This window comes from Galeopterus variegatus, unplaced genomic scaffold (genome assembly GCF_000696425.1).
Source record: "Galeopterus variegatus unplaced genomic scaffold, G_variegatus-3.0.2 Scaffold1073, whole genome shotgun sequence".
Classification (NCBI taxonomy): domain Eukaryota; kingdom Metazoa; phylum Chordata; class Mammalia; order Dermoptera; family Cynocephalidae; genus Galeopterus; species Galeopterus variegatus.
The window spans coordinates 354,739-380,768 of NW_007727184.1; the positions used below are offsets into that span (position 1 = coordinate 354,739).

The window sequence follows — 26,030 nt, forward strand, 5'->3', positions numbered from 1 at the left end:
ACGGTTTATTTAGTTTGGGGCAGCCATGCATATGAATCCAGCAACACGTCTATAGACTAAAAGTCAGCCAAGTAGGACAAGGAATACAATTATGTAGTGGAAAAATAGCTATCTAGCTATTGGTGGGAACTTTAGGCCCTTGATTTGATTTTTATATGGGCCTACAATTACAAAAACACAGTGCAGCAGAGTATTGGCTACACAGTAAGTGTTTTGTTATGGCATTACCAGAATGGCTTGGATGAGCCCAACTTGGTGTTAAGCGTTATGGGGACACAGCCAGATTCAGGAGACATGGCCATGGTAACTCCAGGATAAACTCTCATTGTAGAAAGCCATGATTTTGATGGGAGTGCACCTTGTCTATTAGTGTGCTGGGATAGAAGACTAGAAACCACTGGTCCAAGAATTTACACTTTAAGCTGGATTTACCAACACATGAAATTATTAGAGGAAAATGCAGAATAAAATGCAATAAAGTCACCAAATCCTGATGTTAGATGTCATCCCAGCAGTTGCCTCATCCACTGGTTCCTAAAACTCACTAATCATTAGGAACTACCTAGGAAATTTAAAAATAAGTATACATTCCCAGGGCCACCCTAGAGTTAGAAGCTCTAATAGAAGGGCCTGGATATCTGTATGCTTTAAAATGCTACCAAAGGATTCTGACACTCAGCCAGCTCATCTGGTCCAGCCTCTCAATGAATAAAGAGTATTTCTGTTAACAGCCCTGCGGTGATCATCCCTCAGGTTGGAAGGAACTCACTGAGAACAAGGCAGCAGGATCCAGTGTTGGACAGAGGGATGGAGTCATCAGAAGTCTTTTCTATACTGTAATTAAAGGGTTCTGGCTACATCATCTATTCATTGGTCTTAGTTTGGCCTCTGCAGTAACACAGACCAAATCTCCTTCCAACATGGAAAGCCTTCAGATGTTTTAAGAGAGTTTCTCTTCAGTTCATTCCTTTGTTTGATGGTTAGTTCATTTGTTTATTCATTCATTCGGTTCACACTGTCGGTCTCCTCTAGGACTGGATTTACTGGGGCTGGCGATTGCCACTTTTTTCAGCTGCTCCTCCCAGGTCCTGGCTTCTCCCTACCTCCTGTTTGCCTTCCTCTGGATGAACTCTAGTTTGTCAGGGTCAAATGTGGTGCCCAGAATCAGATACCACACTGACCATGTGGTCTGACCAGCAAAGCCCAACAGAAGCATCAGGAGCAGTTGCTCCCTGCATCCTGGACTCTGTCCTGCTTCTACTAAAGACTGTTCTGAGAATAACCAAGGGCCCAATCTGGTGCAGCCAGGAAGTTCTGTGGCAGATCAGGAAGGGAAGAGGTCGGTGTGGCTGAGCTTACCAGGTGTGAGCCAGGTCCTAGTGAATGGGTACACTTTGGAATGGAAGAAAGGCACTTTCCTTCCAGTATTCCAGGAGGAGAAGGTTTCATTGGATGCCCGGATAATTGCAGCAGAGAGCACAGTGCGCACACCTGTTGTCTAGTCTGCAGGCCAAACAGATGTTCTCACTGTGTGGTTGTTCTTATAGGTAGGATCAGTTCTGACTCTTACACTCAGTTGGGGGGGTATGAAGGGGCACCTCGTTTTCACTCTTTGTATGATGTGATCGAACTAAATATTTTCACCAAAGAAGGTTATATTTTCTTCCCCAAACTGAAGGAAAATATTGATGTACCTTCTTTACTTAAGGTCAGTTTTCTGGCGTTTGCACCTCGTTTTCACTCTTTGTATGATGTGATCGAACTAAATATTTTCACCAAAGAAGGTTATATTTTCTCCCCCAAACTGAAGGAAAATATTGATGTACCTTCTTTACTTAAGGTCAGTTTTCTGGCGTTTGCTTATCTTTAAAACTGTCACGAGAACTTTGCATGTCCTTAGGAAAGAAAAGAGTAAGAAAAGAACTATTGTAATGTTGACAGCTGGTTGTAAAGTGAAAAATTCAGTTAACTGGTTATTTGTTTTATAAACACAAGAGTGAAAAAAGTTTCTTTGATTGCTTTTCACTGAGTCAACCAATCCTTTCTGCAGTAGCAGCAGCAGAAATTCAGTTAACTGGTTATTTGTTTTATAAACACAAGAGTGAAAAAGTTTCTTTGATTGCTTTTCACTGAGTCAACCAATCCTTTCTGCAGTAGCAGCAGCAGCAGCAGCAGCAGCAATAAAATGGTTCAAGGATTGCCCTAACCCAGGACTGCAGGCTTTATTTACAACAGTATTCAATGCATGAGCCTCCTGGAAATCAGAACTTCAGCATGACTTATGTAAGGGCTTCTTTTTGTGTGGACACAAGAAATGATAAGGTGGCTTCTGAGATTCTGGAATCAGAGTAGCAGCCATGTGGGCTGCTTCAGTTCTATGTGGGGCCACTTCCAGCAGCCATGAGGTAGAGACCAGGGAGGCTCTTCAGTTCTTCTTGACTGAGCTACAGGTGCACTGAGACTAGACAGATGAGGACACCAGCTGTTGGCCATTTATGTCCTGCTGGGACACAGAAAAGCATTCAAGTGAGAAACAAGCAGAGTTTGATGCAGTCCACAAGCTGAATTGTCGGGAACAGTCTGAGCTCTTGAGAAGAGCGATGGTGAAGGGCAAACCATATTTGGCTGAGTTGGAGAAATGGGATTAAAACAAGAATACTTTTATTCCTGTGCTCAAAAAGATGTACAAGGAACATTCTATAGCTTTGGCTTCAAACAGCTGACTACTGGTGCCAATGAGCCCCCAAAAAAACCCAATTTTTTTGTTTCTGTTTAAATTCTTTGTTGGTAGCATCAAAGAGAGATTTGGCCTGTGCTATCACGTGCCTAGAAAGGGCAGACCATGTTGTGGGTGGGCCACAGGCCCTCCACAGAGCATGAAACCTCTGCAAGATGACCAGGCCACTAAGTTGCCCAGATGACTGAGAGGGAGGTCTCTGAAGCCATGCTGCTCTTCTGGAGTCCAGGTGAACAGCCAAGGACAGAGGCCAGAAGCCATGGCCCATGAGTGGTGACTGATGGAGAAAGCAGCCAGTGGGGTGAAACCAGGGGGAGGCCATGGCACGGGAAGGTGATGAGTCATCCTGGACATTGATGATGCTCATGCAGTAAAGGAAAAGAAAGAGTCTCTACAGAACAGCATTGCTGTGCTTTCCATTGGCCGGGTTCCCCCTCTAAACTCTCTTGATTCTGTCGTTTTCAAAGGGGAAACTAATGACATGCCATTCCTGCTTAACTTTAGATGCTACTGTGTTTGTGGGATTGCTCTTGTGGTCAGCTCTACCAAGATGTAGCTTAGGTGGAGGCTGTTCCATTCTTACTGTCATATCATGTAATAGAAACTTCTTTTTCCTAAGGCGCTGATGACCCCTGTAAAAGGAAAGTGTTCTCTGGTTGGACCAAATCCTTCTCCTTTCCTCTGGCATTCGCACATGGATGGAAGTGTATGGGGCAGGGTGGCAGTAATTTGAGGTTGTTCCCTGGGCTCAATGCAGCTCTAATCAGAGACAGGAAATGTTTATTTGAGTTTTATTGAGTGAGTCATTTTGGTGCTGCTTTAGGTCACTTTAAACTTGGGGCATCCTGTTTAAGTCAAATAATCATAGTTTTAAGCAACTGGAAACAAGTATCACATGTACATGAATGATGTTTATACCTTCTCAACCAACAGGCCATAGTGTGGAATATTTACTATTTAGCCAAATCTAATTGGGCTAAGTCTTTCCCCAAGAAAAAAGGCATCTCCCCTTTTACCAAAAGTAGGGTGGACTCTACCCTCTCTGGCTTATAGAGGATCATTATTAGCAACAACTGTGTCTACATACAACAAAATATTTTTCAACCTTAGAAAAGAAGGAAATCGTACCATTTGCGACATCATGTTGCAATAACTGGAGAACAGTATGCTAAGTGACACAAGACAGAGGAAGGACACATACTGTATGATTCCACTTACATGAGGAATCTGAAATAGTCGAACTCATAGAAGTAGAGAAAAGAACAGTGGTTGCCAGGGCCCGGAGGAGGGAGAATTGGAGAGGTATTAGTCAGAGGGTACAAAGTTTCAGTTATGCAAGATGAAGAAGTGCTAGAGATCTGTTGTGCAGCACAGTACCTAGAATTAACAATACTGTCTTAGGTACTTATAAGACAGTAAATCTTATATTAAGTGTTCTTATCACATACACACAAAAATAATAAAAAGGATGGGAAGAAACTTCTGGAGGTGATGGATATGTTTGTGACATAGATTGTGATGATGGTCTCATGGGTGTTTACTTATCTCCAAGGTCATCAAGTTGTAAATGTTAAATACGCACAGCCTTTTTATATGTCCACTCTACCTCAAAATGATTAAAAAAGAAGAAATGAATAAAAATAACAGCATTGCATTTAGAAAGAAAAAAAAAAAGAAGCATCCACGTGAAAACTCATTTTCTATTTCACACCCTACTATTGGTGTGAATAGAATTGGCCATTGCTGTAGGAACTTGGTTGTGATAACTCTGAATTTGGGGAAAGACCACGACAGAGTCCTTATGCTTGACTAAGGCGTGGAGCGGTGGGAGGCAGCAGGGAGAGAAGGCCTGTTAGAAGAATGGCTGAGAACATGTGGAAATGACTCTTTGCACAATGTTATGAAGGTGATTTACATAACTAACTAATTTTCATTCAGATGAGACTTTTATTCTCTGAAATTGACAGGTAAGTACCCAATAAGAAGAAAAGATCCTGTTTCTTGTTTCGTTTTATCGTCTACACACACCTTCCAACAATACATAGTTGGCAGGACTCTGACACCAGTGAGACGCGGTGCACCTCCTTAAGAGCCGGCAAGTCCCACTCGTTATTTACCATTTTTTCATTTATTTTAATGATGGCTGTACTTTCTTTGTGACTTAACATTCAGAAATGGGGAAATAAAATTGGTTTGGTTGTTTCCCAAAGCGATTGGCTCTTTACTTCAGTTCAGAGCAAGGAAGGAGGTTGCTTGTTTTCCTTTTCCAAAGATGACAAAATGTTAAGGACAGTGGAAATGGAGAAGCGATGGGGTAACTTCAGCCTGATTCCTTCAGTCCATCCTGAACTCTGCTTTCAGAATAGTTTTCCTTTAAAATGAACTTTCGTTATGCCATTTTCACAACTCAGAAGATTTCCAGGGTCCTTTCCCCGCCACCCACACCACCACCCATCTGTTTCCTTCCTACCCATATCCAGGGTTTATTCACAGTGCCCAGATGGCACGTTGTTTTTACTGGACGCACTCTGCCCTTCAAGGCTGTGCCTCTAACGTGCCAGGCCTTCTCTTCCTCCTGCCTTGCATTGTCCAAGACTTTACTCAAGTGCAGTCTTTCCCCCCATTCAGGTTTATCTCAACCAACTTCTCATAGCAATGGCCAGTTCCATCAATACCATCGTATTATGGAAAATACACAGTTTTCACATGACTGTTTCTTATCACGATCTTCTGTAAGCGATGAGGCCTGGATGGCAGATGATTATTCTCTAGGGAGGCTAAGAAGGTACAATTCAGATCCAGAGGTTTCACAATCTGATTTCATACGGTAAAGTGCAGCATGTAGCATTTTTTGTGGCTTTCTCTGGTTTCCTATGTTCAATCTTAGCTCTTGGAAACCAAAGCCTTGTTAATAAGTCAGACGATGTAGGCATGGAGGGGAAAAGGAGAAGTTTCAGAGTGTGAAATGGGGACCCGTGATTTCCTTAGAAGGTACCTTGGAGAGTCGTTCATGCCGTCACTAGCACACCCAAGGCGAACTGTTCCAAGTCCAGTCTTTTGTTGGGCACTCATGTGAAATTGATTTAAAAGCGATAGAATCTTTGCACATATAAACAGCTAACAAATGATGGACAACGTGTGTCCAAACAAACCCAACTGGCAGGACATGCAGTGCTGCAGAGAGGAAGCCTCTGGCTATCCATCACACCTTGAGAGATGGGCAGGGCGGGCCTAGTTTTCCTTTCAAAGGCAGGAAAGGTTTGTGCTCTGGGAAAACGGAGCCCAATGGGAATCTCAAACACGCAGTGTGGCCTTTCCAGCTTACAGGTCATTATTGACTATTCTTACCCTAAATGGCCGTGACACTTAATCTCTCTCCTAATTTTATTATTTTACTTGCTATCACAAGACCGTAACTTTTTAGACATTCAGGTGAGATTAAGGCAGGACAAGGTGGAGTAAGGCTTTTACCATCTTTGATTACCTCAGAAAACATATTTGCTTACTTTACCAGGAAGTTGGTTTTTTGTTTTGTTTTGTTTTCTACCGATGCCAAGAGGGGATTAATGAGTAGCCGCTGGGTTTGCCAGCTTTCTTTTGATTTCAGTTTATGTAATTAAGCAGTTCCCAGAATGACTTGAGGTTCTCACTCAGCATCAAAACACGGTTCTCAAATGTGTTAGATTTGGAGGTCAGAAACAATCCAAACGCACTGAATAGAGGGAAGAGAAGTGAAAGACGTATCTTGCTTTAAAATGTCTCTAACATGTAAAAAGGGTTGATTTTGCTTTGGGGTCATGCACATCAAGCTACATTGAGTAGAAAGCAGGTTAAAACTAAAGTTCAAAGGGATCCAAAGTTAGAATTGCTAAAAATGAGGTTAACAATGGAAATAACACGGGGAAACCAACTCTGGGTTACTTTTGAATTTCTAGCAACTGGAGGCTCATCCATGGCAGATGCTCAGGAACTCAGGCACTCAGCACAGAAGTATGGGGAACCCACTGTGTGTCAAGCTCAATTCTAGTTGCTAGGGATGCAGTGAGGAACCAAAGCAACAAAAGTTCCTCCTCTTGTGATGCTCACTGGAGTGAATGTTGGATGAGCGGATTTGTATCGAGTGCCTCTTAGGTGCAGAGTTTTGAGCTAGTGTTTATTGGGGTTGCTAGGAAGAATAAGATACGTTCCTCAAAGGACTGAACATCTCACTGAGAAGTGAAGACACCTATCCATGGAACAAAATAAGTGTTCAAGGCTGTAATCAAGTACTGGGTTGTTGATGCAGACAGACCCTCTATAGCTGAGATGGTCAGAGTGGGCTACAAATCTCCAGATTCCATGGGCAGGAGGCTCACATAGCAGGCCGACTCACCTTGAACTCACTGAGCACTAAGAATTTGCAGATAAAAATATTAGACTGCCCTTTGCTTCCATTTCTCTCTTATATCCCCCTAACCTTTTTTAGTTCTTCTATGCACATGATACTTATGTTTAAAGGGAATTATAGCAGCTTCTCTTTCAGGTTAGTCTAGTTCCCTTAAAAAAAAAATCAGGTCAAAATCACCAACAGTTCTGCCCTCATGAGGCATACAGACTACTGGAGGAGAAAGTCATAAATCAGTTACACAAATAAACTCCACTGTGCTGAATGTTACAACAGAAAGCATAGCACATATTAGGGGGACTTGACCTTGTCAGAGAAGTCAGGGACAGCTTCCTAGAAGGACAGGTGGCTGTACTGAAATCTGAAGGATGAGGAGGGATTGGTTAATAAGGGGAGGGAAGTGGGAAAAACATCCCAAGCAGGGGGTATAGCCATGGGGAATAACAGACAGTTAGAAGAGAGATGACTTAGAAGGTCACACAAACCTTGAGGCATATTAAGGAGTTTTCTTTTTATTCTAAGAGTAACAGGAAGTCTTTAAAAGAATTAAGCAGTAAAATGAGAGGAGGAAAGGGGATGGGTTATAATCAGATTTCCATTTCAGCAGGGTCACTCTGCCTATTGTGTTACCAACATTTGGAGGGAGGACTGGAGTGGACTGCATTAGTAACAAGGCACTTGCAAGAATCTAGATGAGATGACAATTGCTTGGGCCAGAATGGTGGTCATGATTGTGGTGAAGATGAAGAGAAATAGACAAATGTAACAGGAACCACAGAGATATGTGCAGAGGTACAGTAGGTAAAGTGACGGGGTGATGGATAGAAGGGAAAGGGACAGTGAGTTACAAAGGATGACTCCAGGTTTCCAACATAAAATTGGCCGAAGAGTGAAGCCCTGCCCTGAGACAAGCAACCCTGGATAAGGATCAGTTTGCTGGGAAAGATGGAGTCAGCTTTGGACACATTGGCTTTGAGTGCCTTTGAAGCATCTAGAGGGAGATGTCAGAAACCCAGCTGGGTACGTGGGTCCGGTGTTTGGAGCAGAGGCCTAGGATGGAGATCTAAGTTTGTGAGTCATCTGTGAAGAGAGGTGCACTAGAAACTGTGGGTATGGTTGAGATCCCGCAACTACAGAAGGAGAAAAGTGGAGAGCCTAGAGCCCAGCCTTGTGGGATTCCAACATTTAATTGCCAGGGAAAGGAAAGCCTCCAAGAGAGGCAGAAAAAACCCAGACAGAAGCATAGGGAGACACTAGCCTGAAAGCCAAGGGAAGCAAATGTGCTAGAAGAAGGTGGTCAGGGGAGAAAGCTATTGAGAGGTCAGAAAAAATGAAGACTCAATAATGATAATAATAAAACAGCTATAATACTGTCAATAACAATAGTCACGGACAGTCTTCATGGAGGACCAATTATGAGCCAGGTATTTTAACATATAATTTAATCTTCATAAGAAGTCTATAAGGCAGGTCCTATTATCACTCTCATTTTTACAGATCAGAAAACTGAGCACAGAGAGATGAAGTCATTTGCCTGAGATCACACAGCCAGTAAGTGATGAAGTTGGAGTGGGAGCTCTTCTTTCTCACTCCACAGCCCCTGTCTTTAAATGCTGTGTGTCCTGTGTTGGTAGAATAAAAAGCAACCAGGTGGGGAGGGGAGGTTTTTCCCCTTTAGAGATGTGGATTCTTTCAAACCGAGTCAGGGAAATACTCCATTGTTGCTACAGCCCAAGTGCAGGGTTGGTGACAACAGAATGGGCAGGGCAACAGGAGTTTCTGGTGGTGTGGTTCAGCTAGACTAGGGCAGTGTTCAATGAATGATGCGGCTGGACTTGCCGTGTGAAAGGCTTGCCCCAAGTACTCGAGATCAGAGGTTCTCAAAGTGTGGTCCCTGGACCAGCAGCAGTATCAACACCTGGGAACTTAGCAGGAGTTTCTGATGGTGTGGTTCAGCTAGACGAGGGCAGTGTTCAATGAATGATGCGGCTGGACTTGCCGTGTGAAAGGCTTGCCCCAAGTACTCTAGATCAGAGGTTCTCAAAGTGTGGTCCCTGGACCAGCAGCAGTATCAACACCTGGGAACTTACTACAGAAAGATTTTCAGGCTCTACCCCGATCTTCTGAATTGGAAACTCTGGGTGATAGGCTATATTAGTCCATTATTATTACCTGAAACTGGGCAATTTTTGAAGAAATAAAATTGATTTCTTACAGTTTTGGAGGCTGGGAAATCTATGGTCCAAGGGGCATATCTTGTGAGGGCCTTCTTGGTGGTGACTCTCCAAAGCAACACAAGGTATCACATGGCAAGAGAAATGGGCTGAGCAAGAGAGCTAACCTCTTAACCTCACTTGCTCTCCTTTTAAAGCCATCAGAATAATGCCCATGACAACCCATTAAAACATCAACCCATTACTTCATGAATGGATCAATCCATTAACTGAGGGCACAGTCCTCAGGATCCAATCACCTCTTAAAGGCCCAACTTCCACCACCACATTGGGGGTTAAGTTTTAACATGAGCTTGGTAGGATGTTCAATCCACAGCAGGGGCGCAGGAATCCACGTTCTAACAAACCCTTTTGTGATTCTGATGTCCAGGTTTAAGAACCCTTCTTCTTGGGGGAATCCTTAAAAAGACAGAAATAAAGACTGGAATAATTTATAGTCCTTTTATTGCACAGATGCAAAATACCTCAACAGGGACCAGTGGATGAGAGTCAGTGGTTCTCAGCCCTGGCTGCAGTTTGGAATCATCCAAGGAGCTTTAACAACTACCGAGGCCTGGGTCCCACCTGCAGGGATGCTGATTTCCTTGGGCTGGGTTTGGCCTGAGCATTTGATTTTTGAAAGGAGAATCTAAATGGAGAATGGGTGGTTGGGTGAATAGTCAGCAAGGCAGCTCATGTACTTCTGAGTGCAAAACTGTACTCTGGGGAGAAAAGGAGGCAGGCCTTGAAGGGGAGGCGCAAGACAAATGGAAGAGAAACTAGACCCTAGGCCCTTTGTGAATTCCAGTGAAGCTGGGATAATTTTGGAGATTGTGGTGGGGGAGAAGGACTTACTTTCAAAGAGATGCCAGTAATAAAGTAGATGTGCTTCATAAATAAAGAAGTATTACTGGTAAATTTTGCTCAATCTTAATGGAAAACAATATGCTAAAATCCTCCTGGAAGCTTCACTTAGACTATATCTGTATGTTAAGAATGTACTCTGCCCCTCTGGCCTCTCAAACCTCACCGTTTTCTTTGTGAACCTTCCTCCCCAGCAGGTCTGTTCAGTTTACTGGCCCCTGCACGCTCACTGTGTTCCCACATCCAGCATTGGTTCCTGCCTCCCCCACCCTCTCTTTCTGTCAAAGCCTAGCTCCATCTAGAATCCTCCATAGCCCTCCAGGTCAGAGAGCTCCCCTTTCTCTGAAGCCTTAAACCTTGTGTTGTTAATGCACTGTGCTATTTTGATTTTATTCTGCTCATTCCCCATGGAATGTAAGCCCCCCAGGGCTGTGATGACTTGTAATTCTTTGCCCCGCTGCTAGCACCACATGCTAGGAGCTCAGTACATAATAGTCAAGAAACTCTGCAAAAGTGATTTTCAGTTCGTCCTCTCCCCACATTATCATGGATTGCAGATGAGAAGGCGCCACCCCCAATGAGGTATGACTGTGGTCTGACCATTCTGAAGGCTGCCCTGATGGAAGATTCCATAGGAGTCCTAGAAGGAACATCTCCAAAGTATAAGTGGCCCTCACAGGCAATGGGGGTCTCACAGTCTCATTATTCCATGTTACAATTTATTACTTTCCTAGGACTAACTTGGTAGCTTAAGACAATAGAAATTTATTCTCTCACAGTTCTGGAGGCCAGAAGCCTGAAACTAGCATCACTGGGCCAAAATCAAGGTGTTGACTGGGCTGTTCTCCCTGCAGAGTCTCTGTTCCTTGCCTCTTCCAGCTTCTGGTGGCTGCCTGCATTCTTTGGCTAGTAGCTGCGTCACTTCAGTCTCTGCCTCTGTGGTCACACTGCCTCCTCGTCCTTTCTCAAATCACCCTCTGACTCCCTTTTATAAGGACACTTGTGATTATATTTAAAGCCACCCTGGTAATTCAGGATAATCTCCCCCCAGTCTCTGCCTCCGTGGTCACACTGCCTCCTCGTCCTTTCTCAAATCACTCTCTGACTCTCTTTTATAAGGACACTTGTGATTATATTTAAAGCCACCCTGGTAATTCAGGATAATCTCCCCATCTCAAGATACTTAATCTTATCTGCAAAATCCTTCTTGCCATATAAAGTAAAATTCACACATTCTAAGGATTAGGACCTGGATATCTTTTGTAGGATAATTATTTGACCTACTGCACAGATAAAGGTAACTGGAGCCTCCAAAAGGGCAGAGACCTGTCCAAGGCCACACTACAAATCAGTGGCAAATCAAAGACCCAGGTCTCCTTTCTGTCAATTTTAGGCTTCTTCCGCTAGATCAAGCTGATGCCCACAGAAGTAAGATGGAGAAAGAGATGTTAAAATATCACTTTATATCCTAAACTGTGTGCTTTTCTCACCTGTCGTCTTTCTGGATCCCAGGCTACCAGCATTCGCCCGTCATTGAGCCTTCTTCCCCTTGAGTCCTGGTCATCTCTGACCTGGGGCTGGCCTCTGTGGGCAGCTGCTGTGAAATGACCTCCATGGCATTTTCTTCTCTCCTTTCAGGACCGCCTCTTTTTCGTCATGGAATATGTAAACGGTGGAGACCTCATGTTCCAGATTCAGCGCTCCCGAAAATTCGATGAGCCCCGTTCCCGGTTCTACGCTGCGGAGGTCACGTCAGCCCTCATGTTCCTCCACCAGCATGGGGTCATCTACAGGTAGCCTGTTCTCTCCTCCTCTCCTTCCTGAAAGTGAAAAAAGCAAGGAGCTCTGCAGACACTTGGACTGACTGTGGCTCCTGCCCAACTGGTCTCTTAGCAGCCCACTTTAGACTGGTTGTTTGTTTTAATTTGCTTACAGAGGACTTTTTTGGGGGCTGTTTATCACTGTGAACGTTGATATTTGAATGGCCCCAAGAGATCTGACCCACTGTTTGTGCCAGTTAAAGCTCAAGCATGACATTTTAAAGGCTTGGCGCCGAGCACCCTTGGGGTGACCTTCATTTCTCTCTCCCCACCCTCTTCCTTGAACATCGAGGTACTCTCTTTTTCCTTCTGTGCCATGAACTTCCTCTCCTCCCCAATCTCTTGCCACTTCCTGAGTTTGTTTGGCTTAGTCGTCTCCAGGAGATAGAATCAGGGAAGGAGGAGTTGCTGGGGGGTCCGGGGGTTTATGATCTGGGGTGGGGGGTGGGAACTAGACAATATCCAACAGGAAGTGACTTTTTGCCGATCATCTAGTCCTTTATTACTGCCCAGTCCCCTTCCAAGAAACACTCTCTCTCTCTCTCTCTCTCTCTCTCTCTCTCACACACACACACACACACACACACTCACTCACTCACACACACACACTCACACACACACGCTAATTTTCCAGTAAGGGAGCAAAACTATTTACGCAAGCTCTTCTGTGAGGTCAGGAATTCTGGGAGGAGTAAATATTTAAAATTAGCAACAAGGACACTAAAGTTCCTTAAAGTTTTTTCAGTAACTGTCAATTTCCTTACTCAGACTTTGCTTCCTCCTCTTTTTTTTTTTTTTTTTTTAATTGGGTGAAAGAGTTTATCCCAGAATTTAGTCACTCACCTAAACTTTTCTGACCTGCTTCTGGGAGCAATGCCTTGACTAAGGGTTCTAGTGAACTCCACCCTAGGCTTTCCTTCCTTCTGCCATCTCTTAGCTTCCTAAAGCAGGCCTCGCTAGTCAGTGGTTCACATAATAAAGCTCACACTTTTTAGCCGGCTATTCCTGGACCTCCACAATGGGAGTCCATGTATTATTTCCTAGAGCTGCGTAACCAGTGACAACAAACTGAAAACAACACCCATTGATTATCTCCGTGTCCATGGGTCAGGAATGCAGGCAAGGCCTATCTAGGTCATGCCCAGGTTCTCACAAGGTTGTGGTTGAGGTGTCAGCCACACTGCATTCTCATCTTAGGTTTGGGCTCCTCTTCCGAGCTCATGTGCTTGTTGGCAGAATTGTTTTCCTTGCAGCTTTAGAACTCATGTGGCTTGCTTCTTCAAGGCCAGCAGGAGAGAAAGTTTCTCCTGCTTCAAGTCTCTAACTTGAGGGAAGGCCTGGATCTTCTTATAAAAGATTCTAATCAGGCTCACAAAGATAATTTTCCTGTTGATAAACTCAAAGTTAAATGATTAGGGGCCTTAATGATATTTGCAAAATCCCTTTGCCCTTGCCGCATGCATCATGTCACATAATCACAGTAAGTGATATCACATCACCTTTGCCATATTCTGTCAATTACAAGTAAATCACAGATTCCACCCTACTCAAGGGAAGAGAACTGTGGGATTATACCAGGGCATGAGGCATTGGGGGACAACTTGTTTTGAGCCCACCAAATTTCTTAGCTTTCTTCAAACTCACCAGGCCACTTTCTAACTTTGCTATGCTTATGCCCCCCTCCATGCTTGTGGACCTCCCCTGTCCAGCCCAGAATCCACATGCAACACTGCCTACCTGCAGGAAACCTAGTCCCATCAGTAGCGTGAGCCTCTCCGTCCCCCACACTTTCATTTACAAATGAATTGCAATTTGAGACTTTCATTGCTGCACCTACAACTGTTCACCTTGCATTGGATTAGGCATCTTTGTGAATCCTTCACTAAGTTGCAAACTCTCTTAAGGGCCATTTCTTCTTTTTTTAAACCCTTGATCTTCTTTTATTCTTACTCTGCATGCTCTTCTTGTCTTGCACATAGTAAATATCAACATATGACCACTGGCTTCAGTTAGTTTCAAACCCCAATCCCTGTTCCCAAAGCAATCTGTGAGCTAGATAGAGATGCAGGAGTTGAATATGTGAAAATATTATTCATACAACAAGATAGTGCATTGTAGTCAAGGCAGTGCCAGTGACAAGAAGAACTGCCGTTCCTTGAGACATCATCCCTGCACCATCCCAGTTACAGTAGGTACAATCATCCCCATTTTACTAGCAGGGATACAGAGACTCACCTCGAGTAATTTTTCCAAGGACATGCTTGGTAAATGACAGACACAGGAAGTGTAACTGACTGACCATCTTGTGCTGTACACCATGACACTTATTACCCTGCCTTTTCAAGTCCAGCTTCAAGCTCTTTAGCTTGTCATTCCAGGTACTGCAAAACTTGACCTTCCCTTACATTTTTGCTTTCCTAACTGAATGATTTCCTCTCACCACACCTGTGACCGCTCTTGTCTATTGGCTTCTATGAATCATTCTCTGTCCCTATCTCTCTCCTTCCCTTCTCCCTGACCATTTCTCCTTGATCTCTGTATTGATTAGTGGGCCTGTTCCCTCCCTGCCCCCATTCTCTAAGTGCTGGTTTTCTCCAGAGCCTTCAACCCTCTTTATTCTTACCCTAAATATTCTCCCTGGGCAAGTTCAGTCTCCCATGGCTTTCAATGACTCTTGTATGCCAGTAACTCCCATAGATCAATATCCAGTCTTCCTCTAATCTCGCCTTCTCAAACTTGGACCTGCAAGGTCTTCTTCTCTTTTTCCCTGGCTAGTTTGCAATAATTTACTGAATGTTTGCAATAGTTTACTGAATTGACTCACTCACTCCTTCGAGAAATCTTCTTGAGCAAATTGTGGAACCACTCTGTGACTGGTTTCCATTTCTGAAGTTCAGAAAATATCTTCTTTGTCTTCTTATGAGAGGGGTTGCTAGAAGTCAGATTGTGGGAGAGGACACAAAAACAAGTAGGAAATGACAAGGCATTTTATTTATATAAAGTATCATGAATGATTAACATTTGTCATTTTGAGCACTAAAATTTTGTCTTTATCCATCAGAGGTGGATGTTGTAAGTTACAAAGCTCTCCTGCTCCTTAAATTCTCCAAGCCTTTCAATCTTTAATGAGCCATCATCATTATTCCCCAAGAGTCAGTCTTCCCTGGTGCCTGTCATGTGCCCAGTGCCAGAACTGGGCAGTGGGGACACAAGAGGAGAGAGGGAGCTGCTGCCTTGGTCCGGCCAAGACCCCTCTGTACTCAGGAGGTGTTTAGAGAGACTTTCTAGACCATGTTGTCTATAAAAAATCAAATAAGAATTAAGAGCAGGGAACAAAATTTAGTGAATAAAATTCAGCGTACCATATAAACTTTAGTCTTAAATATTCTGTTCTTTCCAGAGCCGGAGGACAAAGGCCAAAAGGAGGGGCTTAGGAGGAGTTTTCCTAGAAGGAGCTGGGGATATACTGAGGTCTCCAGCTGTGCTCTCCACACCGGGCCTCCCTGGAAAACGCATTCAGAGTTCTGATATAAACTATGGTCTTGTTGTCCTCCTAGTCGAAGAGTGAAGTGTGTGTCTTGATCCCTGGAATTATCTCCTTGATCCCTGGAATCATTGGCACAGTTAGGGATTCCCTGACTTGATGAAGGTGTCCAGTTAAACCTTCATTAATAACTGGAAGGTCTAATGTTTACAGTCTCATCTCCTTTCAGTACATGTTGAGGTTATTTATTTAAAGCTAATGCAAAGCAGGGGAGGAAAAGGAGGTGGAGTGATCCCTTCCTTTTGCCTGCCCAGTCTTCTAACACCTGACCCACAGAGAGTCACTGAGGGCACTTGGGGATCATCTTCCCCACAGAGCCTTGCTCTCAGCTGTCAGCATTCCCACACCTGTTGTAGAAAATGATACTTTAATATGAAAGTCCTGAGCATCTAAGGGCTAAGTCTCTAATGGGAAGGTATCAGCTACCCTGGTGGGAATGATGAATGTTAGGGATGGCCCCGGAGACTATATGATCCAACTCCTTTGTTTTATAGATATGGAACTTGGAGGCCAAAATTGGGCAGTATTTCACCCAAGTTTGCACAAGGAGATAGTATACAGGGAAGGGAGGTGCAGAGAAAAGAAGAGAATCTGGGTTTATAACTGCTTTTTCAACCAAATCTCTATTTTATCTCTCTCCACATCACCATCTCCAGAGGTAATTGTTACTGCTTACTTCTGAGCTTTGGGGGAGGGAAATGGAATGCTGCAAAGTAAATTTGATTGTTCATGATTCCCCCCATTGCTGGTTCAGGATTCAGCTTTCTTTTTTTTTTTTTTCCTTTTTTTTGTCTTTTTTCGTGTCCGGCAACGGATCGCAACCCTCAGTGTCGCACCCGTACCGGACTGGGACCGGCAACGGGATCGCAACCCTCAGTGTTGTGGCCGCCCCTCGCTCAGCCAGTGAGCGGGAACCGGTCTGTATGTGGGATCCGAACCCTCGGCGGGAGCGCCGCTGCACTCCCAAGCAGCGCACTGTAGCAGTGCGCCACCGGGCCGGCCCCAGGATTCAGCTTTCTTGGATCTACCGAGTCGTTTACTACTCATCCACTGCTTTCCAGCTTCCAAAATCGTGTTGCTATTGTTTTTCTCTCTTTCTCTCTATCTCTGACTGTAATTTTGGGAAGGAGAGAAAAGTAGTTGTGGGTATTTAATCAAACCTCTGTATCCAGAAGTCAATAATAATAACAACAACAATGACGGCCATAGCAGCAGCAACAACGGTAATAATACTTATTGAGCCTTTGTTATGCGCCAGATGCTATTCTGAGCACTTTGCACGTATTAACTCATCTAATCATCATACTAACCCTATGAGGTAGATACTGTTATTATCCACAGGATTTATGATCTTTCCAAGGAAGGAGATCTTGCCAGATCCCACCACCTTCACTGCCACTGTCAGGTCCCCCTGTCCCTGTTGCTACCGGCCACGGTTTTGTGTGGGAAGCAAAATTGTACGTTAGAGACAGCATTGAGTTTGGGGTCAGAGGACTGGGGTTGAATCCTGTGTCTGTCTCATCTTTGTTGTGTTTTCCTGGGTAGAATAATTAAACTGTTTGGAATGTAGTTTTTTCACTGTACCATGGGAATTATAACACAAACCTCTTTGGACTGTTTTGAAAATTACACGAGAAAACCATTTGGAGAAGTGTGGAATGCAATCCTTGCCACTGACTAGACTCCATAAATATTGGTTGGATGAGTGGAAATCAAAGGGTTTTGGAGTGAGAGGGTATTAAGGGCTGAATTTTGTTCCCCCCCCCAAATTTATATGTTGAAGGTCTAATCCCCAGTACCTGAGAATGTGACTGTACTTGGAGATAGGGCCTTTGAAAAGATAATTAAGGCAAAATGAGGTCATGTGCATAGACCTTAATCCAACACAACTGATGTCCTTATAAGAAGAGGTGATTAGGACACAGACAAGCACAGAGGGAAGACCATGTGAAGACACCTGGATAAGAGGGCCATCTGCAAGAGAAGGAGAGAGGCCTCAGAAGAAACCCACTCTGCCAGCAACTTGGTCTTGGACTTCTAGCCTCTACAACTATGAAAAAATAATTTCTGTTATTTAAGTTATCCAGTCTGTGGGGTTTTTTTGTCATAGCAGCTCTAGCAAATTAATACAGAGGACCTGGGTTCAGGTCCCCGTACTGCACTATCTGTGTAGCCTTGGGCAAATTACCTCATCTCTCTGTTACCACATCTGTAAAATGGTGCTAATAAATATTAAATATAGTAAGATGGAAAGATCTGCAGACTTGGCCTAAATTGTGAGAGTTAAGTAAGCTAATGGACATAAAAATGCCTCTGGAAGTTGTTTTCAGGCTCAGCCAGTGTCTGGGGAGGTGCAGACATGCCTGTGATGATGCCAGTGCAGTCACACCCCTGTTTGGGAGAATCAGATTGGTGCATATGGGGGTCTGTGTCCCTTGTGCAGGTTAAGACCCATCTAGAGCAGGGCCCCACTCTCAGGATCAGGTGATATTTCAGAGAAAGGAGACTTTCTTTGGTAATGTTCCATCCTGTGGGTGCTTTGGGATTCTGGAACAGGATAAGTAAGTGCTGATAGATGCACATGATGGTCACCAATGATCTGGAACAGCTGACAGATCTGCTTGCATTGAAAAGCGACAAAGTCTGAGTTTGGTGCCTCAGCCTCTCTGTAAGGCTCCCTTTGTACCCAACCATCTTCATGAGCTCCCTACCCCACCCTTCCACCTGGTTCCTGTATGACTTGCTTCAGCAAAGAAGCTGATTTTGGAAATATACATTTTAGTAATGACAGTCATTCTGTCCCTCTCCATGTAGTATAATTGAAGGCTGGTCCTCCTAATAAAGGAATGCTAAATATTAGCATGGATTTTTAGGAATAGTCACTTTTTTGTGGGCACAGATTTACTTGAGGGTAAGACCATCTTTACCCCATACTAATTTCATACAGTATTACCTGCTGATAACAGTATGGAGTAAAGTCATTGTGACACGATAAAGGGGAGGGGAGGAGAGAGCAGAGACTGAGCTGGTTGGGATGAAAGCCAAGTTTACATTCTGCTGAGGAAGCCACATTATTTCTGACCAGATCAGAAGTAGAATTCTGACTCCCATTGACTTCGGAGGTGCAGAGCAAACAGGAAGTTTGGAACTAGAGGGAAATTCCTGATTAAATTTGTTTGAGTGTTCCAGCTAGTAATGTGTATTCAAAGGAAAAACGGTCAGAGACCCTGTCATCTCCTACTTTTGTGTCTCTCGTGGTACCTAGCATAGAACTGAGAACCCAGCATAGTGGCTCGGAACACAACCCTGGAACTCTTGGGCTCAAACTCTGCCTCCACTGCTCATTAGGTATATGATCTTGAGCAGGGAAGTTCTTTAAACCTCAGTTTCTTCATCTGTAAATGGGGATATTACCTCCCCCACACATATATTGTCAGGAACACATGAGTTAATACATGCAAAGCAGTTACAACTGCTGTTGTAGCTGTGGCTGTTACAGAGTAAGCACTCACTAAATGTTAGCTGCTGCTATTATTATCACTGTTACACAGTTTCACAAGTGGCAGAGTGCACAGTTGACAAGATTCACTTTGTCCATCTCAAAAATTTCACCATGAATGTATCCTCCCAGTTCACAAACTGACGAAAACACCTTGTCTGGTTAGAGACTTCCAAACAAGGGCTATTTTGAGGCATTGGGACCCAGCCTATGAAGGGGAATTTGATATTTCTGTTACTGTATTATTTTATGACTATGCAGTGTTCTATAGAAAGTAGAGATCTTGGAACAAGTATTACTGCAATGTATTTAATAGCAGAGACTAAATTCTCCAAGGTTTAGTCATATGATTTTGTTTCTTCAATGCCTTTGACAAATGATTACCTACTAAAAGTAGGAATTATTTTAGCAAACAATCAGCAGCTTTGCCATGGTTAGCAGAGTCCTGTGTGAACGTCTGAGGCTGGTCCCTGCAGTCTCTCTGGGTTGGCCGTGTTTGTTTTGAGATGACTCAGGCTAGAAGTGGGGTGGAGAAGGGAGCAGGAGGGGGTACCACAATGAGTGGCGGCAGGAGGGACCACACTTGTTTGGCATTGCTTCTCTTTGGTCATGTGACAACTGGCTGAAGGACTGATACTGGTAGCTGCTGCCCCCTTCTCTCTCCTTGCTTCTGGGTCTCTTCTCCCACCATTCCTGGCCCATTAATTCTCATAAAGCAAAGGAACTGGGACACTTCCTTGCTCAGGAGCCTCCAGTGGCTCTGTGTTATCTCAAAGTAATGTCCAGACTCTTCTATCTCTTCCTCGGAGCTATCCAGAAGCCGGCTATGCTCTCACTAGCCTCATCTCTGGGATGCACACACAAGGCTCTTTCTACCCCGTGAGAGGACCCCTTCTGGTCTTCCCAAATGCTTCTCCCCCAGAGCTCTTCTTTTAGTCACTTCTTGAGCCTCAGAGGTGTCCTCATTGACAGACTCTGACCCACCACACACCACGTGCATTATCATCTAGATCCCAAACATAACATGTTCCCACCACTGCCTGACTTTGCTTAAGAATACTGTAGCTTTTCCTGGAATCACATACTTGGTTTTTTTTTCTCCCTAACTCTCATTCTTTAAGATTCAGCTTCACCTCATTTTCCCTGGCCTTTTCCAGAAAAGTTAGTCATTTCTTTCTCCTATTATTGCATCTGCTACATTGTATTACACGATTATTCACACTGTATTGTAACTCTTTCTTGATTGAATGATCCTCTAGGGCTTCTACAGGTTATGATAAATTTATGGTTTTACTCAATGACCCATGATTTATTGGCAGACCTATTCAAATTTATCAAGAAAACACCTCTGGGGAGGTGGGGGGATTTTCTAATAAACTTCTTACTGGACCAGCTTTCCCTGGGCCTCTTTCTGTGTGCACGGACCCATTCCACACATCTCTCTACCCTTCGCAATGTCAGGTTGATGAATAGCTGCAATGGAAGGAACACCAAGCTGAGAATCAGGGGCCAGAACTCTCACAAACCTCTGCCTTAGCTGGGTAGCCTCAGGCAAATTACTTCTGTGGGCCGCAGTTTCCCTACCCACAGAATATGATGGCCAGATTGGACAATCTAGCTCTGTGACTTTAAAATTGTTTGGTCTGAGAGTGACTCGAACAGAATCTGAAAATGAATCTCTGCAAGTGCTGTCTCAAAATGATCTCAATGCAGCTCCAGAGGGTCACTGAATCCAAGCAGCAAGAGTGCCCAGGTGCCCCTTAGGAGGGCGTAGAGGTCCTGGCCCATGATTCTGGCGACTCCTTGACAAGTCAGACTTCACTGACAGCTGGCCCCATGATCTGCTCTCTGTGGATCAAATCACCATCTGTGGCTTTTCCCCTTCTCTAATTTATCCACAGCCCTCTCTCTCAATCAAAACAAATCGTTTTTCAAGGCTCTGATGTTGCCATTTATCCCTGTGGTAAGCATTGCTCCCTCGAGGGGCTGTAACTGACCGTGTTATCAAGGACCCCTGGCTGAGGAGCAAAGATGCTTTCTTAGAAAGTACTGGCCCTAGGGCCGGCCCGGTGGTGCACTGCTACAGTGCGACGCTTGGGAGCGCGACGGTGCTCCCGCCGAGGGTTCAGATCCCACATACAGACCGGTTCCCGCTCACTGGCTGAGCGAGGGGTGGGCGCAGCACTGAGGGTTGCGATCCCATTGCCGGTCCCGGTCCGGTACGGGCACGACACTGAGGGTTGCAGTCCGTTGCCGGACACGAAAAAAGACAAAAAGGAAAAAAACAAAAAAAAAGGAAGTACTGGCCCTATTGGGAATGAGAATCCCACACACATGTGTCAACACCTCTCGGAAGTGACGCATCTCTCTGGTGGAATTCCCTCCCTTGCTGGAAATCTGCTCATGCAAATGCATTCATCTGAAGGGGATTTCTGTTTGGATTTTTACTTTTGTCAACCAAGAAAAAGTCTCTGTTGTTTGGAGAGCCATGTATTTAAGCAGACATTCATTTATTTGGTCAACAATGACTGTTAAGTCTTCTCGGTATACTGGGTGTAGGTCTTCAAGATGCCACGGTAAGGAAGAGACACACAGTGTCTGCCCTTTAGGCTCTTGAATTTGAGTGGGGATGGCAGATAATAAAACAAGCGATAACAATAAAAACTGTTAAGGATTATGATAGGGGAAATATAGGGTGCTGCCAGAAAAATGTTTAGCAGGGATACCTTAGCTAGTCTGGAGAAAGTCACTGAAGACTTTCTGGGGGAAATGATCTCCCCCAGAGAGGCCCCATGGGATAAGCAGGAGTTGTCCAGAGCAAGAGGACATAGAAGAATAAGCCAAGGGGTGGGAACAGGATGTGCAAAGGCTTTGGTGTGGGAGGGGGGCAAGAAACAGGTCTGTGGGACTGAGGGACTACTATGTGACTGGTGCTGAAAGCACAGACGGGGGCCTGGTGAGCAATGAGGCTTGATGGGCGGTCAGGGACCCCAGCCTGAGGGGCTAGCCAATGATTATCAAAGTAAGTGCACAGTGACATGATCTTGGGTTGTGCTATATGTGGGAACTATGAAAGATGAATCTGCTATTTAATAGAATTTCAGACATGGAAGAAAATATGGGATGCTAGCTACTCCAATCCCATCTTTTGTAAATGAATAACTGAAACTCAGAGACTGTGACTTGTCCAAGGTCACTCAGTCTCTTAGCGACACAGAGAGAGCCATGAATTGGGGCTCTGATATTTTAATAATGTGTGCTGATAAACTGGCTATCAATCAAACAAATGAAAAACAAACATGATTTGTAGCATTTGCTAATTTGTGGGGTGTAAATACTCTCTCTGGGGCCAATTTCAAGCTCCCGTGCTTAATAGCCAGCTCACAAAATTCCTGAAAATTGAACAGTCTGCTCTTGTGCGCTGGTATGAGCTAGCACCCAGTGGGAAAGCTGGTGGCGCATAGCTATCTCTTCCCAACTCCACGTTCAGCCAAAGTATATTGGTAAATTTGAAATCAGCCATGGTGGGAGTATTTATACCATGGGCACAGCAACCACTGCAGATGAAGGTTTTCTCCCCACTGAAGAGCCATTGTTAAGCATTTACCAGTACAGCACTGGAGTACACTCTTCACTGAACAGTAGTCAGAAGCATTCCAGAACGTGACCAGTCCTACACAGTGTTACTTTACATCTCTGGTCTTGATTTCCTCATCTGGAGAGTAGGAATAATGTCATAGATCAACAAATTAAAGACACTTTTGATTTTAAGAAACACCATTGTTTTAATTTAAACGTTTTAGTTTTAGATTTACAGAAAAGTTGCAAAGAGAGTTTGCATACACCTCCCATCCACCTTCTCCTGTTGTGAATATCTTATGTAAGTATGGTATATTTGTCACAATTAATGAGCCACTATTGAGACATTGTTATTAACTAAATCCATACTTTATTCAGATTTCCTAAGTTTTTACCTAATTTTTTTTTCTTTTTCTTTTGGTCTCAGGATCCCATTTAAAATATTACATTACCTTAGTAGTCATGTCTCCTTAGTCTCCTCTTGGCTATGACAGTTTCTCAGATTTTCCTTGTTTTGATGACCCTAACAATTCGAGGGGTACTGGTCAGGTATTTTGTGGAATATCTCTCAGCTGGGATTTGTTTGATGTCTTTCTCACAATTACACTGTGCTAATGGATTTTGGGAGGAGGCCACAGAGTTATACCATTTTCATCACATCGTGTCACGAGGGGTACTGGTCAGGTATTTTGTGGAATATCTCTCAGCTGGGATTTGTTTGATGTCTTTCTCACAATTAGACTGTGCTAATGGATTTTGGGAGGAGGCCACAGAGTTATACCATTTTCATCACATCGTGTCAGGGGTGTGTGCTACCAAATGATATTTTTGGTGTTGACCTTGATTACCTGGCTGATCAAGGGTTTGCCACATTTCTCCACAGTAAAGTTACTCTCTAACTCCTTCTCTTTGCATACTTTACTCTTTGGAAGGAAATCACCGTACGTAGCCCACACTTAAGTAGCAGGGAGTTATATTCCACCTCTTAGAGGGCCAAGCAGCTACATAAGTTATTTAGAATTCTGCAAGGGAGATTTGTCTCCTCCCCCCTTATTTATTCCTTTTCTCATGTATTGATATTACTATGGACTCACAGATATTTATTTTATACTTGGGGTTATAACCCAATACTACTTTGTTTATTTTGTTGCACAAGTTATTCCAGATCTGCTCAATGGGAAGTCTTTCATTTGGCTCCTGAGTCTCTTTGACATACTCCCATCAGTGTGTGGTGTGTTGTTTTGGTTTGAGCACTTCCTCACTTTCTGGCACTACAAAATGCTTCAGGCTCATCATGTGTGTTTCCTGTCCCAGTCCTAGAATCAGCCATTTTCCCAAGTATTCCTGGCTCCTTTCATTGGAGAATGGTAATAGAAACCAAGATCCGGGCTCCAGGTGTACTCATTGCTATTGAGGTGTCATTTCTTTTAGGCCCTCTCAAGTGACAGAGCAAGGAATTATATGTATACCAACAAATATCTATAAATATTTCTATTTGTAACCATCTGTGTCTATGTTTAGCTAAACATGAGCTCATACTGATGACTGCAGCTCTAATCTGCTACCACATGGATTATTCTAGCCTTCTCCCCTTGCTTATCTGTAAACTTGAACAGTGAGAAACCTGGCTCCCACCATCTATCATCCACTTACTTGTCATCTTAATTGTTCACTTCCAGTATACTTATACAAGTGTAGTGATATCAGAATTGTTAACCCATACTGCTGCGGGAAACAGTTGTATCAACTAGAGTACTGTATTAGTTTACTAGGGCTGCCATAACAAAATACCACTGGGTGGCTTAAAAAACAGAAACTTATTGTTTCATAGTTCTGGAGGCTAGATGTCCAAGATGAAGGTGACAGCACAGTTGGTTTTCTCTGAGGGGCATAATGGAAAGATCTGTTCCAGGCCAGGGAGGCTTACAGATGGCTGCCTTCTTGGTGTCTCTTCACATGATGGTGCTTCTGGACACATGCATACCTGGTGTCTTTCTGTGTGTCCTAATGTCCTCTTCTTATAAAGGTACCAGTTAGAGTGGATTAGGGCCCACCCTAATGGCCTTATTTTAATTTAGTGACCTTCTTAAAGACCCTAATTGCCAACAGTCACATTCTGAGGTGATCGGGATTAGGACTGCTACATTACAAATTTTGGGGGAAGACAGCTTAGCCCCTAACAAGTACAGTGCTTATGCACCGTTCTTACAGACTGTAGTAATTTTCAAAGTTACTTAGGCCAGCACCTTTTCCCCACTTTCTTCAATGAAATTGTTTCATAGATTTGTAATATACATAGATTATTTTGTCACATTTTGCATTCCATCCTGGGATTTCTCAACCCCTTAATAATTTTTTAAAATTTGCATGTATTAAGGTTCACTCTTTGTGCTGTAAAATTCTATGGGTTTTCACAGATGCATAGTGTCATGTATGACACCATTACAACATCCTATAGATAGTTGCATTGCCTAAAAAAGTTACCTGTGCTTCACCTGTTCAACCCTTTTCTCTTCTCCCAAGCCCCTGGTAACAACTTATCTTTTTACCAAGGCTATAATCTTGCCTTTTTCAGAATACCATGTAATTGGAATTAGACAGTATGTAACTTTTTCAGATTGACTTCTTTACCTGATAACATGTATTTACAACTTATTCATGTCATTTTGTTGCTTGACAGCTCATTTCTTCTTATTGCTGAATAATATTCCATTTTACGTATGTACCACAGATCGTTTATTTATTCACCTATTGAAGGACATCTTGTTTGCTTCCAGTTTTGGTGATTATGAATAAAGCTGCTATAAACATTTGCATGAAGATTTTGGTGTAAATATATGTTTTCAAATCAGCTTAGGTAAATACTTAGAAGAGTGTTCTGGATCGTATGGTAGACTATGCTAAGCTTTATTAGAAAATGCCAAACTGTCTTGCAAAGTCACTGAACTATTGTGCATCCCCATCAACAGTGAATGAGAGTTCCTGTTTTTCCACATCCTCTCCAGTAATTAGTACTGTGAGTTTTTGGATTTTAGCCATTCTAATAGCTGTTTAGTGGTATATCTTATTTGCCATCTGCATATCTTCTTCAGTGTCTTTTGCCCATTTTTTAATTTAGTTGTTTGTTTTCTTATTGTTGAGTTTTAAGGGTTCTTTGTGTATTTGGAATACAAGTCTTTTATCAGATATGTATTTTACAAATATTTTCTCCCAGTCTATGGCTTGTCTTTTTATCTTAATAGTATCTTTTGCAGAGCTGAAGTTCTTAATTTTAATAAAATCCAACTTATTGTTTTCTTTCACAGATTGTGCTTTGGTTGTTGTATATAAAAACTCATCATCAAACCCAAGGTCACCTAGATTTTCTCCTATGTATTCTTCTAAAAGTTT

General features: G+C 43.4%; 1 protein-coding gene and 1 pseudogene across 1 annotated transcript in view; one reads left to right on the plus strand and one right to left on the minus strand.

Annotated features, from left to right (window-relative positions):
- Positions 1 to 5,749, minus strand: part of LOC103592020 — a 43,748-nt pseudogene extending 37,999 nt beyond the window's left edge.
- Positions 1 to 26,030, plus strand: part of PRKCE (protein kinase C, epsilon) — a gene marked incomplete at its 3' end in the record, with an annotated part of 314,978 nt that overhangs the window by 227,031 nt on the left and 61,917 nt on the right. Inside the window, exon 10 of the mRNA XM_008574606.1 lies at positions 11,837 to 11,991. Within this exon, the coding sequence (XP_008572828.1) occupies positions 11,837 to 11,991 (155 nt within the window). The remainder of the gene's footprint in view (positions 1 to 11,836; positions 11,992 to 26,030) is intronic.